The 18,774-nt window shown below is 35.2% G+C and overlaps 1 protein-coding gene across 1 annotated transcript in view; it reads left to right on the top strand.

Moving 5' to 3' along the window:
* Positions 1–4,375: 4,375 nt before the first annotated feature.
* Positions 4,376–18,774, top strand: part of LOC141482850 (uncharacterized) — a 71,815-nt gene continuing 57,416 nt past the window's right edge. Inside the window, exons 1-3 of the mRNA XM_074176707.1 lie at positions 4,376–4,382; positions 5,103–5,395; positions 9,467–9,860. Coding sequence (XP_074032808.1) covers positions 4,376–4,382; positions 5,103–5,395; positions 9,467–9,860 — 694 coding nt within the window. The remainder of the gene's footprint in view (positions 4,383–5,102; positions 5,396–9,466; positions 9,861–18,774) is intronic.

The raw sequence follows: 18,774 nt of genomic DNA on the forward strand, positions 1-18,774 counted from the left end.
TCTCAGTGGTGAATTTTATTGACGGGTGGATGGAATTGGCATATTCAACGAACTTGTCTAATTGCCTATCGGTACCAGTAAAACATACTAAGATATCATCTACGTATCTGTACCAGTACAAAAAACTGTTAGCTAACTGATTATTATGGATTTCATAATCTATGTTTTACATGAAAATTTTCGCCAGCAAGGGACTCAAAGGGTTCCCCATTATTAGTCTTTCATTGCATGAATAGAATTTTCCGTCAAACTGGAAATAATTTTGAGATAGACAAATGGTGAGTAAATCTACAATTTTCTGTTTTATCAGTGGATTCACGGTTTTTGTCTAAGTAACACTCAACTAGCCCAATTGTTTCAATTGGCGGAATACTGGGAAATAAATTTTGGACATCAAACTTTATTAATTTTGCGTCATCCGGAAAAATTAAGTTTTTAATATTATCCACTAATTGATAAGAAGTATTTATACTGAATTTTGGCTAGAAATTGGTATAGGTTTGAATCAATTTAATCAAGATTTCTGAGATTTTTACGGTAGGTGCCGTTACAAACGACACCACTGGTCTAATCGGGAAATTGGTTTTGTGTAACTTAATAAGGGAATACAGTTTTGGTGGTTGTGGATTTATGATCAATGCTCTACATTTATCCTTTCCATTCTCAACCAATTCTATTGTTTTGAGAGTTTCCTTAACTTTTTTCTGGTACATAGTTGTAGGGTCATTCCTCAGAATCTCGTAGCTTCCTAAATTAAGGAAATCTAGAGTTTTTCCTATGTAGTCCTTTTTATGTAATGCAACTCTCCGTTACTGAATATTTTTTCAAATGTGGAAAATGGAACATAAGTTCAGGTAATTAAATTCATTACAAACTTAGGTAAAAAATCAGGTACTTGAAATTCAGGTACTTGAAATTCAGGTACCTCAAATTGTAGAATAAGGTATACGTAGCACTTAATGTATAGAATTAGTTATTAAGACACGCCCGAGGAAGCCATTGTATGGCTAAACACGTGTTGCGTTTTTGTTAAACTATCTAGTGAAAATCACACAATAAAGTGTTTTTAGCATACGTTAGTTATGGATTTTCATCAAGTATCGGCCGATTCCATCATATATAATTGACTCAAACTTGAATAAACGTTTTTATATTGTATTGTATTCATTAATGGATTTGATTCAGTGTGCATTTAGTTTCCACAGACCATACAAATCGAAGTTTGTTTCAAAAATGTTTTCTCATTATCAACTGATTTTTTGTTCCATTACCTGTGTAGCTTTAATTTTTCCTTCAGCCATAACAGCAACCAAACCAATACTTTACGCCATGAATACTGAATGTGCTTTATCCATTCAGTTCCTAAGATGGAAGAAAATAAAACTGTTGCCAAACTCCATAACTCCATCGGGATAAATAATTCAGCATCGAAACGAATCCATCACAGAACGTGTTGGTGTTCACTGCTTCCCAATGAACTTCCATCCCCATCGATACGAGGATGATGTCGAATGAAATGTTAATTATCTTTTCGATGAGGATTAATCATCTCGGGAGACAGGTACCGAATGTGGCTCGTATGTAATGCTGTTCAAGTTTTCAACATTTCTGAAAATGGAATGTGGATGAAGTGATGCGGATCCTTTATTCAGTAGGGAAGCTAGTTTTACGAAGTTGGTAACTTTGCAATCTCCCTATGCTTCGAAGAGGCTATTTGGTTTGAATTTTTATTAAGGATAGGTTAGGTCAGGATAGTTAGGTTAGGATAATTCATGTTAGGTTAGGTTGGGTTAGGTTAGGTTAGATCAGGTTAGCTCAGGTCAACTTAGGTTAGGTAAAAGTAGGTAAGATTAGGTTTTTTTAGTACAGGTTAGGTAAGGTTAGGTTAGCTCAAGTCAGGTTAGGTTAGGTTTGGTTAGGTAAAATTAGGTGAAGTTTGGCTCATTTAGGACATGTAAGGTTACGATAGGTTGGGACAGTTAGGTTAGAATAGTTCAGATCAGATTGGATTAGGTTAGTTTAGGTTGGATTAGGATAGCTCAGGTCAAGTTAGGTTTGGTTAGGTAAAATTAGGTAAGGATATGCTCATTTACGACAGGTTAGGTTGTGTTAGGTGAGGTTAGGTTATGTTAGGTTAGCTCAGGTCACGTTAAGTTAGGTTAGGTTAGTTTAGGTGAAATTAGGTGAGGTTAGGTTCTTTTAGGTCAGGTTAAAATATGTTAGGTACGGTTAGGTTAGCTAAGGTCAAGTTAGGTCAGGTTAGGTAAAATTAGGTGAGGTTTGGTTCATTTTGGACATGTTAGGTTAGGATAGGTTGAGACAGTTAGGTTAGAATAGTTCAGATCAGGTTGAATTAAGTTAGGTTAGGTTGGATTAGGTCCGAATACAAAAATATGTCAATGATGCGCTGAATATGGAGAAGGAGCAGGCGATCAATGTGAAAATGAAACGTCGAAATTGGAAGAAATACCCAAGTGAAAATACCCAAGGAAGGTCGATAATAATCTGATTTCCTCCACAAAAAAACAGAGTACAATTTAGTCCATGAATGAACTGAGCAGCTCCACATATTGGTACGATTTTTTCTGATTGATTCGGCCGTTACTTAATGAAGATCCATAGTAGTTTCATAAACTACAGCTCACGATTTCATTTCCACAAACTTTATTTGAGAAATATATCACATGTTTCGCTAATACAGAAGCTTCTTCAACAGTGATTTGAATACTATAAGTTGCTCCTCATGCTAATATTTATATACCACCCGTAACTACAATTGAAACTTACCTCTATCAAATTACATAAACCTCTATAACTTTTATATACCTGAGGTAGTTCTTCAGTTATGATTACCTTAAGGATATTACCTCACTTCTACATCGATAATAATACTTTCTCGGTTTTTTTAAAACAAGCTCAATAATGGTGATCTATTCAAATCCAGTTGGTCATTCATTAAAATGTTTGAATTTTTAAGATCATTGATTTCCATTGCTTCCAAAAGATTCAGTTTCAAACCTCTAAGTGTAAAATTTCGTGTAAAATTTCGAACTCTCCGTTGAAGATATGATTTTTTTCTGAAAGATTATTTTAATCTTTTATCGACCTTTTTTTGGGTATTTGTTACCTTCCAGAATCTGAAAAATGTAAAAATCATAATGGAGAACTTTAAACAAGTGTAGAAGGTCAAACTTTTTAGTTTACCCCGATAAGTTACTGCGTAAAAATCAAAGTATTTTTCACAAAGAAAAATCTTCTATTTATCAGTAACTTGTCGTATTTAACAATTTTGCCTATCAAAAAAATTATTAAGAAATGATACTTATCTTTTACGTTTCGGAGGCCAAAATCTGCCTCCGTCTTCAGAAATGGATAAAAAAATTCGAATATATTCGCAGTTATTCCTTTTTTGATAGCTTATTTCTTTACTTCTTCGACAGATGTCAAAGAAGTTTTGAAATATGAAATTATATCAATGTTGTTGCTTGACAACTGACACACTCGAAGTAATACAAGATACTCTCCGATATCAGTCTGTTGCCATTTTGCCGCTATCCAAAGTTTTCTTCAAGATGGGTAACCAAGTACGGTCTATTTCTAAGGAGCTATTCGAGATACAATTCTCTCCAGACATGAGAATATACGCTGATTCTTTTAGCTTACCTCTCTTAGAATGAGTCTCATTGGTAATCATCCTTGTCCTATTCCATTCCACCTGATGTTCACCGTCTGATTTCAAAATGTGTTCTGATAATTTTGATCCCGTCAATTGTCTATTTTTAATATAATCTCGATGTTCATTCTCATGCACTTTCAATGGTCTTGAGGTTTCACCAATGTAACTTTTACCACAAGAACAAGGTATTTTATGAATACAATTTTTTGTTTTTTCTTCAGTGTTGTTGGGTTTTGTATGTGTGAGTATAGATCTCAGTGTATTTTTTGTTTTGAAAGTAGTTCTAACATTATACCTATTTCCAATTCGTCTTATTTTTTCAGATAGTCTTGGAATGTAAGGTATAACGTTAGTTGTGAAAGGTGTCGGTGGATGTTGAGTCGGTAATTGCATATCGTTTTAGCTCTTTTGTAAAGGCAATTGAATATGATTTGAATATGTTGAACATGTTTTCTTATTTACATAGCTCATATGATGTTCCTGCATTACATTCCTAAATGTTCTGCCAGTTTGACCAATATAGGTATACCTCAGGACAATTTAATTGATATACTCCTGATTTCTCGAATTTGGATGTTTTATTTTTATCATTTTCAACTAGCTTGTTCTATATGCAGTTCAATATCTCATTTCCTCAAAAAGTTTTGGTATGATTTCATTGGAATCGAAACTCCCAAAATAACTCACCTCGATCTCGAAATGGAAGGTAAACATCAAAAGGTATATTCAATCGTCCCTGTTTATTTGCTAAGATCAAACAAGCTGTATTTATCGAGCGAATCAACCCCTGATATAATTAAAAATTCATATTTCATCCAACTCTAATTAGGATTTCCCCTCGTTCGAAAAATATAACCGATCAATCAAAGGTCCAGGTAAACAACTTCATGAAAAAGTGATGGATTCTGTTGACGAAAGCTGGAATGGAAGTGTCAGGGTTGGGAAAAATGCGGAAGAAAGTTAAAACCTGCGTTAATGAAAAATATTCGGTTTGAGACGCAAGATTGATATGAGAAATAAATCAATTTGAGATATTGACAACTACATTGATTGGGTCAATATTCGAGTATTTCGGTAAAAGACAAACGAGTGATTATGTGAACTGTTCTACAGTGTGGTGCTGATTCATTGACAGGGGATCGTTTGGGATGCTTTAATTTAACAGTCAAAGGTCATGGAAAATGTGTAGAATTTGTCAAAAAATATAATCTTTCATTCATGATGGTAGGTGGTGGTAAATATACCATCAGAAATGTATCCAGAGCTTGGACTTATGAAACTTCAGTTGCTTGAGGAGTCGAAATTGCTGATGAATTGCCCTACAATGATCATTTTGAATACTTTGGACCTGACTTTGAATTACATATCAGTCCCAGAACATGGCCAATCAAAATACTCCTGAATATTTGGAGAAAATCAAAAGCAGATTATTCGAAAATCCAAGAATGTTCACATGCCCCTGGAGTTCAAGTACAAACCATCCCTGAGGATGCTATAAATGAAGAATCTGATAGCGAAGGTAAGGTTGACAAAGATGAAAGACTTCCACAAAAAGACTTGGACAAAAGAATAGTTCCAGAAAATGAATTTTCTGATAGTGAAGAAGAAGGTGAAGGTAGGAAACGCCTCCGTTTAGATAAAGGAGGCAAAAATAAAGAATCAGGAGAGGATACAATCAAAGAAGATGTAAAGCTGGACAAAGTTCTTCAAATTATGAAGGTATCGTGAAATGGAGCTCATATGAATTGGAAGAACTGTATTTATACCTCATGTTGTGAGTTAAATTTAAGTTGATTGTGGACAATTTTTATTATTTGTAATTACAGTATTTTTATAGTTCTTAATAAACTGACCTATTATTTAATGAAAATCATCATCACTTTGTATGACAATAATCGAACAACTTCCATATTTTCTTATATTGTAGACACATTTCGCGATTATTTTCCCTAAAAACATTCACCTTCAAACCTTTGGAATGAATAAAACCGAGTTTTACAGCTATAGATGCTTCATTTCAAAACCGATAACACTGACAGTCATGAAATTAACACCTAGGTGTCATTATTCTTGAACCATATGTGATTGTGAGGGCTTACTTATGCTTCATTTTCACAATTTCGATCACATCGCTATCCTTACCGAATTGAACCAGTGGAAACATATACAGTGTCACCATTGAAGTGCGCACCATATTAGAAACTTTTTTTTCGAAAAATTTCAATGAAGTTCAACTTCGGCACTCGTTTGTGCTTTAAATTTGACTTGGAATGATGCGGCCAACTGCGACCCACTGACGTTCAGTGTTTGTCAAATTCAACTTATTTTTTGAAAAAAAATTGAAAAAGTGCATTTCTAGATTGAATTTAACAAAAAGTTACTTGAAAAAGTTGTGCCTACGGCAATTTTATATCCATATGCCAAATTTTATGCAACTAGGATAAAGTTAACGTTTTGCTTATTTTTGACAGATATCCCCTTTATTATAAAAAAAAAGTTCGGGTAATTGTCATCAATTCAAGTATACATAACAAACTCATCATGGAGTTTAACTTCTCTGATACATTTTTACTTATACGGACATTTTTAGAGAGAAATAAAAATTTGCTATAAAAATTTCAACATGACTGGTGCAAAGTTTCAATTACTTGGCTATTTTTTTAAACAAACGTCAGTTCCTCCAATTTTGAAATAGCAGTCACAACTCAAAAACTGCAATAAGTATTAATTGAATCACTAAAGTTGAAATTACATTAAAATATTCAGTATTTACAGATTATTTATACACACTAACTAGGGCGGTAAGGATGCTCAATTACGTTGAATGAAATTCAAGTTGTTGATTTACTTGTCAAATTTTTAACAGTTATTGTTGCAATAATGTTGTCTCTTCAGGAAAGAATAGAAATAGTTTTAATATGTGGTGAGAATTCACCATACCGGCAAGTAGCTAACATTTTTAATGAACGGCATCCAGGAAAAAATGTTCAACACACTACTGTGTCAAGGATAATGTCGAAATTCAGAGAAACAGGATCCGTAGCAAATCAATTAAGGAAAAAGTACACTCCAAGTAAATATGATGAGGAGCCCCAACTGAACATATGTTTAAAAGTTATTGAACACGGGCCAACGAGCATACCCGATATTATAAAAAATACGGATTACAAGAGAGAAAGTGTTAGAAAAATTTTATTAAAGAATAAATTTTGGCCTTGAAAGCCAAAATTTATTTAACGCATTAAAAGAACGAGATTTTGATGTCCGTTTGGCGTTTTCATTCTGGTTTCAAGGAGAGAGAGAAGAAAATGTAAAGTTTCCGTATAACATTTCATGGACAGATGAGACAACGTTCTTTTCAAATGGAACGGTAAGTTCTCAAAATTGCCGATGATGGGCCCAAGAAAATTCCAATTTCATAGTTGAATGTGGTGATCAATATTCCTTCGAAACTAATGTATGGTGTGGGATACTTAACGACCAAATAATTGGGCCATTTTTCTTAAGGGAAAATTTATCATCCGTCGGTTATCTCAATCTTTGAAATAATGAGGTTAGTGAAGTTTTAGATAATATGCCTTTGAATATTAAATACGACCTATGGTATCAGCTTGATGACACACCAATACATCACACGGTTGCTGTAAAACACTCCCTGCAACAAATTTTCAGAGACAAAGTTTTTGGACGTAACTGGGAACATTATTGGCCACCTAGATCACCCGACTTGACGCCTTCAGACCTATTCTTGTGAGGTTACCTGAAACAAAAAGTTTACCGAAGTAGACCATTTACTGACATACAACATCTGGAAAATACCATTCGCGAGTGCTGTGAGAATATAAATCCCCGATTTATTAAAAATGCAGTTACATATGTCAGTAGAAGGACCATAATTTGTATTGAACGTGGAGGACGACATGCTAAAATGTAGGCTATAAGTGTTTGAAAACCTCATTTAGATCAATAAGTAATTTTTTGTACACATTTGTATTTTCTATAATATTATTGGTGTTTAAAATTTATAATGATAATAATAGTTCTATCGAAATTATTTGCATTTTTTTTCAGTTGCCTCTGCTTTTTCGAAATCAGAGGTTTGTTTAAGAAAATAGCCAAGTGATTGAAACTTTGCACCAGTCATGTTAAAATTTTCATAGCAAATTTTTAATTTCTCTCTAAAAATATCCGTATGAGTAAAAATGTATCAGAAAAGTTAAACTCCATGATGAGTTTGTTATGTATACATGAATTGATGACAATTAACCAAACTTGTTTTTTAAAATAAAAGGGATATCTGTCAAAAATAAGCAGAACGTTAACCTTATCCTAGTTGCATCAAATTTGGCATATGGATATAAAATTGCCGTAGACACAACTTTTTCAAGTAACTTTTTGTTAAATTCGATCTAGAAATGCACTTTTTCAATAAAAAAAAAATGTTGAATTAGACAAACACTGAATGTCAATGGATCGCAGTTGGTCACAGTTGAATTTACAGCACAAACAAGTGCCGAAGTTGAACTTCATTGAAACTTTTCGAAAAAAAAGTTTCCCATATGGTGCGCACTTTAACGGTGACACTGTATATAAATATAATTATGAATATAACTGGGGTTTTTTTCCCAACACCCAACCATTATTTCAACGCCTCGACACGTGTTTCGATCATCAAGTGATCATCTTCAAGAGGAAGTTCAATCTTTCTTTTCCAGAGAAAGTTTAATCTTTGAAACTTTCGCCTCAGATTGTGAATAGTTTCAATTCTTTTAACATACGTCAAAAAAAGTCTTTCAAAGAATATCACCCCATGTACATTTTATAGAAAAATGATCAAAAAATGATTTTCATATAAAAACCTCCTACACTCTTTCAGAATGTCACAATGGAGCTCTGTGATGATTTTTAGATTACCATTTTCCATACAATTTTTTTTATAAAATGTTCATACAAACTTTTTAAATTTTTTCATTTTTTATTGAATGTTACACATATAAACTTGTGTATTCATGTAAATGAGTTTATTACTGCAGCGTTCTTGTTCCGTCATGCATTTTGAAGTGTACTTTTACACTTAATCAATAAGAAGTCAATGTTTCTTGGACAATGATGTATATTTGTTTTGTCTTGTAAATAATTGAGGTACAAAGCCTTCTCAATGCTGCAAAAATTAAAAAATCTGGTTCAAATCTGTTTTTTCCATCAACCAGCTGTCGCACCCCTGCGAACGACAACCCTCAGAAGCCGAAACTTGTGCGAGCTAAGGATTAATGAGGTCTCACCTTCTAACGTGTGATTCCTATCAAGGGTTGGACGATAGCAAGTCAAAATCGATTGTTCAGACTAGGGCTTGAACCACCGACCAACACGGCAATTTGAGTGAGTTAACAAAGCACCCACGTCGAACCGCCTGACCAACGACCGACTGGACAATTATTGCCCAACTTGCAGTATATTATAACTCAGATATTATGGATCTTCAAAAATATATTTGCAAGAAGTTACTTGAAGAACTATAAACGAAATAATTCACTATCCCACACCTGGTTCATTTGAATTTTTTTTGTGATGCAAAGTTTTTAATATTTCTGTCATGAAATTCAATGAATCAAATCCTCACATCGGCTATTTTTTCATGCGTTAGCAGTGCCATTGAAAAAGGTTTCAACTGACCCGTAATATATTGAAAATTGAAATTTATAGTTCGACATTCAGCACGACGAGAACTTCTCTATGTCCCTTCCAAATTTTACGGGAGTTCAATAATCTTACATCCCGAATTTGTTTCAGGTGAAATGTTTCTCAGAACGAGCTTTCCAGCAACGTAATATAACCATGATGCTGCCGTATTTCTTGATTTTCCTCCGCTTTCTAATCACCATAAGCGGCCTAACGGCTGAGAATTTTTCCGAAGTTTCATCAACGATGTCTCCAATCGTCCCGAAGAGAAACATGGGGAACGGAAATGAAAAGGATTGCGGAAATTGGGATAATGACACATTGGGAGTTATTAGAGTCGATTTTAACTGCTCCGATATATCTGAAAGGTCCAAGTGCGACAAAGAAATGAGTGACAAAGAGTTGTTTCGTGGCATTTCAAAGTTGGAATGTGTTACTGAAAGAAGTGTTGCTAGCGGGGATGTGGTGCCAGGAAAACAGCAGGGATGTCTGGATTGCTACGGAGGTAAGATTTGCTTATATTATCAGAATATGTTACACTCAGTCTATAGTCCAGTCAAATCAGACAAAAAAATAAGAATAAAGCTACCTAAATTCCCACCAAGCTGAAAATCAGTAAGATTGTTCAAAATATGATCCAAAATGAAATTTGAAAGGTTCCCCATCTTTCCCCTATATGGAAAAATTTAAACTTAATCAAACCTGACAATTTGGATTGAATAAGCAGTTCGATAAAGCTCAGTTCAGTATACCCATACGGGTATACTGCGTATGAACTTTGATGAAAATAACTGAAATTGCAAAACACTTATGACAAAAACCTTCCATGTTTTGGAAAAATTTCAACAATCTTCATTTCGAAAACGAATAATTCTTCGTTAAACATTTCATAGAAAAAAGTTGTTTATTTTGACGAGATCCAACACATACTTATAGTTTTTGTAATGTTCTTAGCAACTTAACTTAGCGCCCTAGGAGCTAAGTAATATGCATCGATATAGAAAATTGTAAATATCTCGATCACCTCCAGCGTTGTTGAGGAGATGTACCTTTTTTACTTGGAAAAGGTGTGGGAGTCAGTTTTTTTTCATGAAAAGTACCAAAAGTTCACTATCGAGAAAGTTAGGGCAATTCAAAATAAATAATGACAGCGTACGCAACGCCCTCTAGATGTTACATGGAAATTAATACGAAATTATGATTTCCGACATCAAAAAAACCCGGGTATAGAACTTCGTGCAAATAACTTATTTTTTTCAAGAGTTATTTTCAAAAAGCGAACAAAAAATTTGATTTCAACACCCCGTATCTCCGAAACGAAGCATTTTCGGGTATGTGTCACACCCTGTATATAAGGTATTGCAGTCATCGCCCTTGAGATTGTAGACCCCTAATTTTTTCAATTTGTCACATGCTAACTTGGAATCAGTCATTAATGAATGCAAGTTTTTGTTTGTCTTGAATGCTTTATTTATTCCTTGTTTCTGAAGGAAATATATAGTTTAATTTGATTAAAATGATTTCACACTCATTAGAAGCCGGAACTGTAGAACAATTATCAATTTCTTCATGACCGTATAGATAAATAGTAAGATAAATTTATTAGTACTGTGTGGTATATTATGAAGATGGGACAGGTCATATTTTTTCGGTATAATATAAATGTATAGTATTGAAAGTTGAGTCATTTTGAATAATAAATCAAGTGACACACATTGGAAAACAAACAAATACAAATTAAAATATGGATAAAGAATAAAAAAGAATGATAATATGAATAAATAAACAGCATGTTGCATTAACTACGCTGAAAAAATCACCGCTGATTGTGAGAGTGTGCAGGAAAAAAGCTACACATCTTCAGGGATGAGGCTCATTTCTGTATGAATAGGTACGTGAACGAACAGAATTATCAAATCTGAGACGATACCAATCCATCAAAAACACATATTTTATTCTAATTCTGAGATAGGAGGAGCTTAACGAGAGGCCCTATATAAATTCTTCTGCGGTGTAGAAACATTTTTTTGGTGGATAGACATGTTTCTGTCTCAGCTCTCATAGACAAGAATAATTTTCACTATTTTAAGTATATCCGGGAAAGTTACGGATCTAACGACACCACAAAACCATTATTGTTTTCAGTTCCTTACAAACTACATTTCCACCGAAGATAATTTTCTCGAGTTATTGGAATACCAATTTTTTGAGTTATTCGCGAAAAACCGTCTGAAAACTGTTTATAGATTTTTCTCACAAAAAGTATTGATTTTCAGTAAAAACTTTATGGACCTTTTCTAGGGTTGGCTTTGAATTAGAAGGCAAGTAGAACGAAAATCCAAATTTGTGTTGTTTGTCAGAATTATACTGGATAAACCTCATTGACTGGACTATATGAAAAGTAATTCCTGCTTGAACGAGATTCACGGATAATTTTTCCAGCCTACATACTCCACTTTGCAGAACCAAAAATTAAAATTACTTTGTCATCAAGCTGAATGTCCAATTTTCCACCAAATAAAACCTGATTGGATGAGCGACTTCTTTCAAGACGATATTAAGGCAGTTATCTAGGCAATTTAGTACGGAAAAATAGAACGATATTTTGTGTAATAACCATTCACTTAGGCCGTCATCAGGGAACTGTTTCCCTGCTTATTTTTGTTCCAGACATCTCATCGACATGAAGATGAATGAAACATGTCTATACTTTCCCAATTGTGTATAGCCCTGCCTCGACAGAACCCCGAAAAATACTAGTCCGGTAGAATTGGGCATTAAAATTGACACTCATTCGCATAGAGCTGTAAATTGGTACATGATTTGGGTACATTGTTATAAATGAAATATCGGAAATCTGAGCTGATGCCATGTGCGGTGAAAAAATTATTAAATGTTGCTTTTCTTCAAGATGACGGTGGAAATTATACCAAAATATTTGAAATATCGTCAGTAGCCATTTATATGCAGGAAATACACATTCAAAATCTTTTTATGATTTACTTTCTATCGAGTGCTATGGAAAAATCATGAGTTCCTCTCTTGCTGGAAGCCACATAGAAGTTGTCCTCCTAGGTTATCGTCCATCCCGTTTTTTTCAGGAAGATGGACAGGTCACTGAAAGACATATCCTTCATATTGGTAGGTGTAGGCTAAAATTCGCTGAACATACACTCTATTTGGCAACCTTGAGGTGTCTCACGGTGGCCTCCGTAAAGGTTTTGGAAGAATAAAGTCAAGATACCTTGACTTCATTCAAGGCGGGCCCGCCGCAGAAAGTGCCCTTGCTGTTGGAGGTGGAGTGAGAGGAGAAGGGTGCACTTATAGTTGCTGCCACTCCTACCTCTTTTGCTCTCTTTCTCCTTTTGGCTTTGACGCCGCAAATGCGCCTACGCCTTGGCCTTCGTATTACATCACGAAGTGATCTGCTATATCCAGCCTTATTTCAAGCGGTATATTGGGGTGGACATTTCTGTTCATCTCCAGCCACCGCCTCAGATTGAGGTGAGCACTTCTGTCCAGCCTCGGGATTGATTTTTATTGTTTTTCTGTTTGTTTCATCCATGTGTGTTTCCACGAGTAGCAAGGGAATAGTTGGTCGCCTCTGGCAGAGCCCCTTATCACCAGAGGAAGGCTGATTACAATGAGCTTTCGCCCTGCGGCCATTCAGCTATCGGCACGATTCCTTACAACTTAGCTTGGGTAGGCTGATCCACGGGGGCATGTTTTGCAAAGGTTTTTGGGAGGTTTCAGTTCCTCTCACCCTACTTATTTTGCCACTGACCAAGGGTCCAGCGACCCCGTCCGTAAGGCCACATTGGCTTCCCGGACAGGGGCGCCAGTCCCCTGGCCGTAGCCCTATCCGCCACCTGTGGATGCCCCCAATAGATAGCGCAACCCTCCAGGGTTACTAGTGACTGAACAATGCATCAGTTGTAGGAGTATTATATGAGGTTGAACAAGTTGATATTTTCTAAAAATTTTACAATATTTTCAGTATTACACTTAGGTCCTGATGCGTTGTTAATTGAAGGCGGGATGCCATGAGTTGGTCTTTCGTTTTAATACAGCACACAATTAGTTGAGATATGGTCAATAGTCACGAAAGAGTTGCACACTTCACACATGGCGCTTGTGTCGCCGGCAATGAGGTATCCATGTGTGAGGCAAATTATTATGCCGTGTGTTTTCCTACTTCTCGGGAGATGAATACATGAAAGTACACTCGTTTCTACTTTGGAAAGTTTACTGCAAGACCCATTCCATTGATATTGCCATAATTCAGTGAGGATTTTCTTGTAATAGGGTTTCATATCTGTATGAACAACATAGTTTTCTCTCCTGTTCAAAGGGCTGATAAAAGCTTCTTTAGCTATTATACCCACGCATAGAGTATATTGATCAGTTCTTTTATATGACGATCGACGGGATGGCTGGAGTATAATTGGGTGATTAATTCAAGGAAACAATAAAAATTTTCAAGGAGTTGTTCTTTTCTCTCTCTCTCTCTCTCTCTATATATATATATATATATATATATAGGGTGTAACTTACAACAAAATTTACTAAATGGTCAAAAATACTGAGTCCCGAAAAAATTTATTGAAGTGTCGTTAGCAAATGCAATACACATATCCGGAAACAAGTAATGGAATATATCATTGACATAAATGATGAACAACAATGGTCCAAGTACGGATCCCTGTGGCACGCCATGGTCAGTATGAGCCCGTAGCGAAGTATCTCCATTGACAGATACCACTTGTTGACTTCAAGAGCTTCAGTGGGGTTTCTCTTACCGCATAGTGCTCGAGCTTTGCCAGCAGCAGCTCATGTGAGACACAGTCAAACGCCTTACATTAGTTACAGAGTGTGAGATCTGTAAACTTCCCAGTCTGAAGGCCCTCAACTATTCCTCCCACGACTCTGTTTACCGCCTGGACCGTGGAACAGTTCGTTCAAAATCCATATTGATAACAGTGAATCGTGTTGTATTTACAAAAAAAAACAATACAGCCGATTTTTCAGAATGATGTCAATAATTTTTCCTAGAATTGGTATTATGGAGATAGGTCTGTAGTTGTCAGGAAAATATCTTTGCTGTAATGGAAGCAGCATAAATGAGGGTTATAAACTGCCTTCGGGTTGGTAAAGCCTGATTCACATTGTAATCTTTCGGTTGGACTTGTGCAGACTGCCCTGAAGGCAATTCTGATAGCAGTATTATGAACAGTATCCAGTTGTTTCAGAACCGATTTCTTCGTCGGATTATATACTATTGATCCGTAATCTAACTTCAATCTGATTAGGGGTCTATAGATTGTCATCAACATATTTGTATCTGCACCCCAAGTTCTTGAAGCAATGGTTCTCATGCAGGTTCATACCAATCTGGCATGACATTTTGAGATTATTGTTATTTCCAGTTCAGCTTTGGATCGAATAACATACTCAAAAATCCTTTTTGTACATCCGTAGTTTGAGTAAATTATCCTTGAGACTTTCAGAGAAATGCATACTTTTCGTCTTCTCCAAAGATATTTGTAGCCCGGAGCTTGAGGACCATTTTTGTAACTGGACTAGAAAATATTGGAGGTAATCATGGTAATCATACTCCGATCATGTTCAAACTTCACAATTGACTCAATAATTCACAATTGACTCAATAATAGCTGAAGACAACTTTCCATCACTATTATCACATAATTTTTTTTGTTCGATTTCAGTACTCAGTTTTGTTCAAACAACGGAATCGAGGCGACACTCGATCCATTTTCTTCTTCCTTGGCGGACGTGTTCCGGTTTGGTGACCACTACGATCCAATCGTGAGATACATATCAAATATTCGATACGACTTCCCAGAAAATATGTCTTTGGTTTTGAGGATATCTGCTCGTTGGATTATGTTATATCCAACTGGGTCTTGTCTCGAATTCTGAATGGCGTCGTGGATATTTTATCGGTTATGGGTGTTGGAGTTATGTTGAAATCCATTCGGGTTTTATGAATACGAACATTGGTAAGTCATTGGGAATGGAGTGACCAGGAAAACACTTTTTCTAATCTTTGAATGCCTCAGTTTTAGAAATGGTTGGGGGTTTGGGAGTGATAAATACAGAAAAATGATCTTAACATTTTTTTTTTCAAACTACAGCCCAAATACAACGCAGGCAGCGCTTTTCAGACTCTCTAGGTCTCATCAGTTCAAAAAATGTAAACCCTCACGGCCAAAGATAACTGTGCGAAAGCTACTTTCCGCATTTTTCGGCCGTGGTCTGCAGGTTTTTGTGCCTGACGGTTTCGTCTACTACTGATAATTAACATTATTGAAATCTGCCACTCTCACTTATAATAATATAAATCTGAAGTCTAATATAACCATTGTAGTAAATGCGTTCTGAATAACGGGAGCACCAACTCGATGGCAGAAAATCACCGAAAATGCAAAACTCTTTTAACTTTTATGCATCTCACCAACAAGCTGAACATTCTTAACAGCTGTTACTCTATATATATGTTTGATACGAACGTATCAACAAAAAAATCATTATTCAAATGTATGGTTCTAGTAAACGATATAGTGCAATCTACCTTTCAACAGTTCCCTTTTAATAATATAGTAAGGGAGCTAACTAATTTTGTTTTTTCAATAATCATTTCTCATTATATAAGAATCAAAATAACTATATTATATATTTCGTTTATATAGATGAGTGGGAAAGTAGGGATTCAAAAAACAGAGTAATGATTGTGAATACTTCTGAATACTACTCACTCACGTATATTGTCGCAACTCAGTTCTCGCTTGGCTATTCACGAGAGGATTTTTATTTGCTGTTTCACCCATTCATTCATTCATCCAAATAATAAAAGAACTCATTTAAAACTTAATAAAATATTTATTGTGAAAGAAACGGAAAAATACTTTAAATAAACTCACACTCAATGTTAATAAAAAAAATACATTAAAATAATCAAAAAACTTACATTATACTGCCACCCAGCAGGATTGAAGAAAAGGAGATGTGCTGCATTTCTGATGACCCAATCGATACGTAAATGAATACTGTCTGTTGACTGTTAACTGTTAACTCTGATCCATGATCTTGACCTCCCTCAATATTTATAAAGAATTATACGCTGACATTGCGACTTTGATCCGGTCACTGTACTGAGGTAAAATGCACAGCATGCAATCTGTGCCAAGTTTGCATATTTGGAGATTGTTTTATATTCCATATCCTGTGATCGGATCAATTTCGATGTCTATGAACTTGAAATATCAAAAGATGGAATTCTGAATACTGAGTGTTCTTGTGTTAAAATATTGAAGTGAGGTTGGAATATCTTTCAATTCATATATTTACTTAAATGAATCTGAATTATTTCATGATTATTTCCTATATTTGACAATATATACAATCGATCGCTTCAAAAACATTTCACTTACTTTCTTCGAAAGCTTCTGATAATTTCTCTTCTATTCTCTGTTTCACTATCACTGTCGTCATTTAAATCAGTAATGAATTCATTTCCACCATCAATATGGAACTGTTCAATCTCCATATAGTCTTTTTCAAGTAAAATTTTTCTGCCAGTCTTCTTCGTTGATATCAGATACTTCTTCTTTAACCAGCTCTATTACCTTCTTATCAATTTTTTTACGCCTTATGCTTTGTTTCAATTTTTCCCAAATCAACTCGATGTGATGGAAAACACGAAAATAGATGAGAAGTCTATGTGTGAGAAGTCTATGGTGTGTCTATAGTTTTCAGCAATACTCAATCAATCCATCAAAATATGCTTCATTATCAAAGAATAACATCTTGTTATTCTTTGATAATGAAGTTGACAGTTGACAGTGGCCAGTCTGATATCTTACTGTTAAGAGTAGATTTTTCCTGGTCATCGCCAGATATTTCTTCGGCGCCAGCTTCCCAGGGTCGCCCAGGGTGATACTGGGTCCTAAAATTCTCAGTCCAGCCGCTTCCTTGGCTAAAGAGTCGGCAATGCGATTACCTTCACTCCTGTCGTGCCCTTTAACCCACCTCAGGATAATGTTATTATCTACCAAGGCTTGGGCTAAATCTTGGTGGCACTCTAGTACTAGCCCTGAGGTAACGTATTTTTCCAAATCGGACATGATGAAGCTGAGGTTCATCAAAATCATCCAAGGAATACAATTGATTCACTAATTAAAAGAAAAAGTTCAGTGTAAGAGTATGTAGCGTATACATTTTTTTACAACTGCACTAGGTAACGGCAGCTCTTTGTCTGGCGACACTGGGTCATGGGTTCAAACTACGTAAAATGATTTCATTATTGATACGTTACCTTTAATTTTTTTATTATCAATTGCCACGGAGCACCACTGAAGTTTTTGATGTTGTGGAACTCAGAAACCTTTTGAGTATTGACAGAGAGGTATGAAATAAAAGTTTAAAATACCCAATTGAATTTCAATGATTACCCAAATACATGACACGATTAGATGAGTATACAGGGTGTTCCTTAAACACATGCTAATATTCAAGGAGGTAATTCTTAGACCCATTTTAAGAAAAAAACTTCCAATGGACGTATGTCCTAAACGCCTTAACTTTTGAGATACAGGGTGGCAAAGTTTTCAAAAATAATCAGTTTTTTAATAATAACTGAGATAATTTTGTAGACATCTTTGGCATATTTGGTACATATGGTCCATGCCTCAAGGCGCATTTTCTGATGTACACAAATTTGTATTTTTTCAAACAGTGGCATCCCTACGGGTTTCGCATTGAATATTTTTGGGGAAAAAGTACTACGCCAATGCTTTCTTTTCAAAATAAAATCATTTTTAAAATCCTCATTTATTTTTGAGAAAATTTTATCTCCTGGTATTTCTTTGTCCGACGCATGATTTTCACTCAAAAAAATAAAAAGCAAATTAAGAAATTAGATCAATTCTAAAATGAATGAGAATCTGAAAATTGCTTCATAACGCATTACCAATTCCCTAATAATATTTGAAAACATAATCTGCAGAAAAATAAATTTTTCACAAAAACGAGTTTTATTTTATTTTGTGACAGTAAGTCTAAACGAATAGCACAAATTTGTTAATTAGTAATAATACCAAAACTGATTATAAAAATTGTTGGAAGTGGCCACCTGCTCTTAGTATGCATGCTTCCGCCCTTTTACGCATGGAATTACGCACCCGTTCAAATATTCCCGGCGTATTTCGTATAGTTTCAGACGAGGCAACTATTCGCTCTCTTAAATCTTCTAAAGTATTAACGGGAGTTTTATACACAAGAGTTTTAAGGTGACCCCATGAAAAAAATGTAAACTGTTGAGATCGGGGGATCTTGCTGGCCATTGCTGAGGTCCTCCGCGACCTATCCAACGATTAGGATAATCTGTATTTAAATGGTTT

This window comes from Leptinotarsa decemlineata, unplaced genomic scaffold (assembly GCF_025532065.1).
Source record: "Leptinotarsa decemlineata unplaced genomic scaffold, Ldec_3_MD MMD2_tig00002082_RagTag_RagTag, whole genome shotgun sequence".
NCBI lineage: Eukaryota > Metazoa > Arthropoda > Insecta > Coleoptera > Chrysomelidae > Leptinotarsa > Leptinotarsa decemlineata.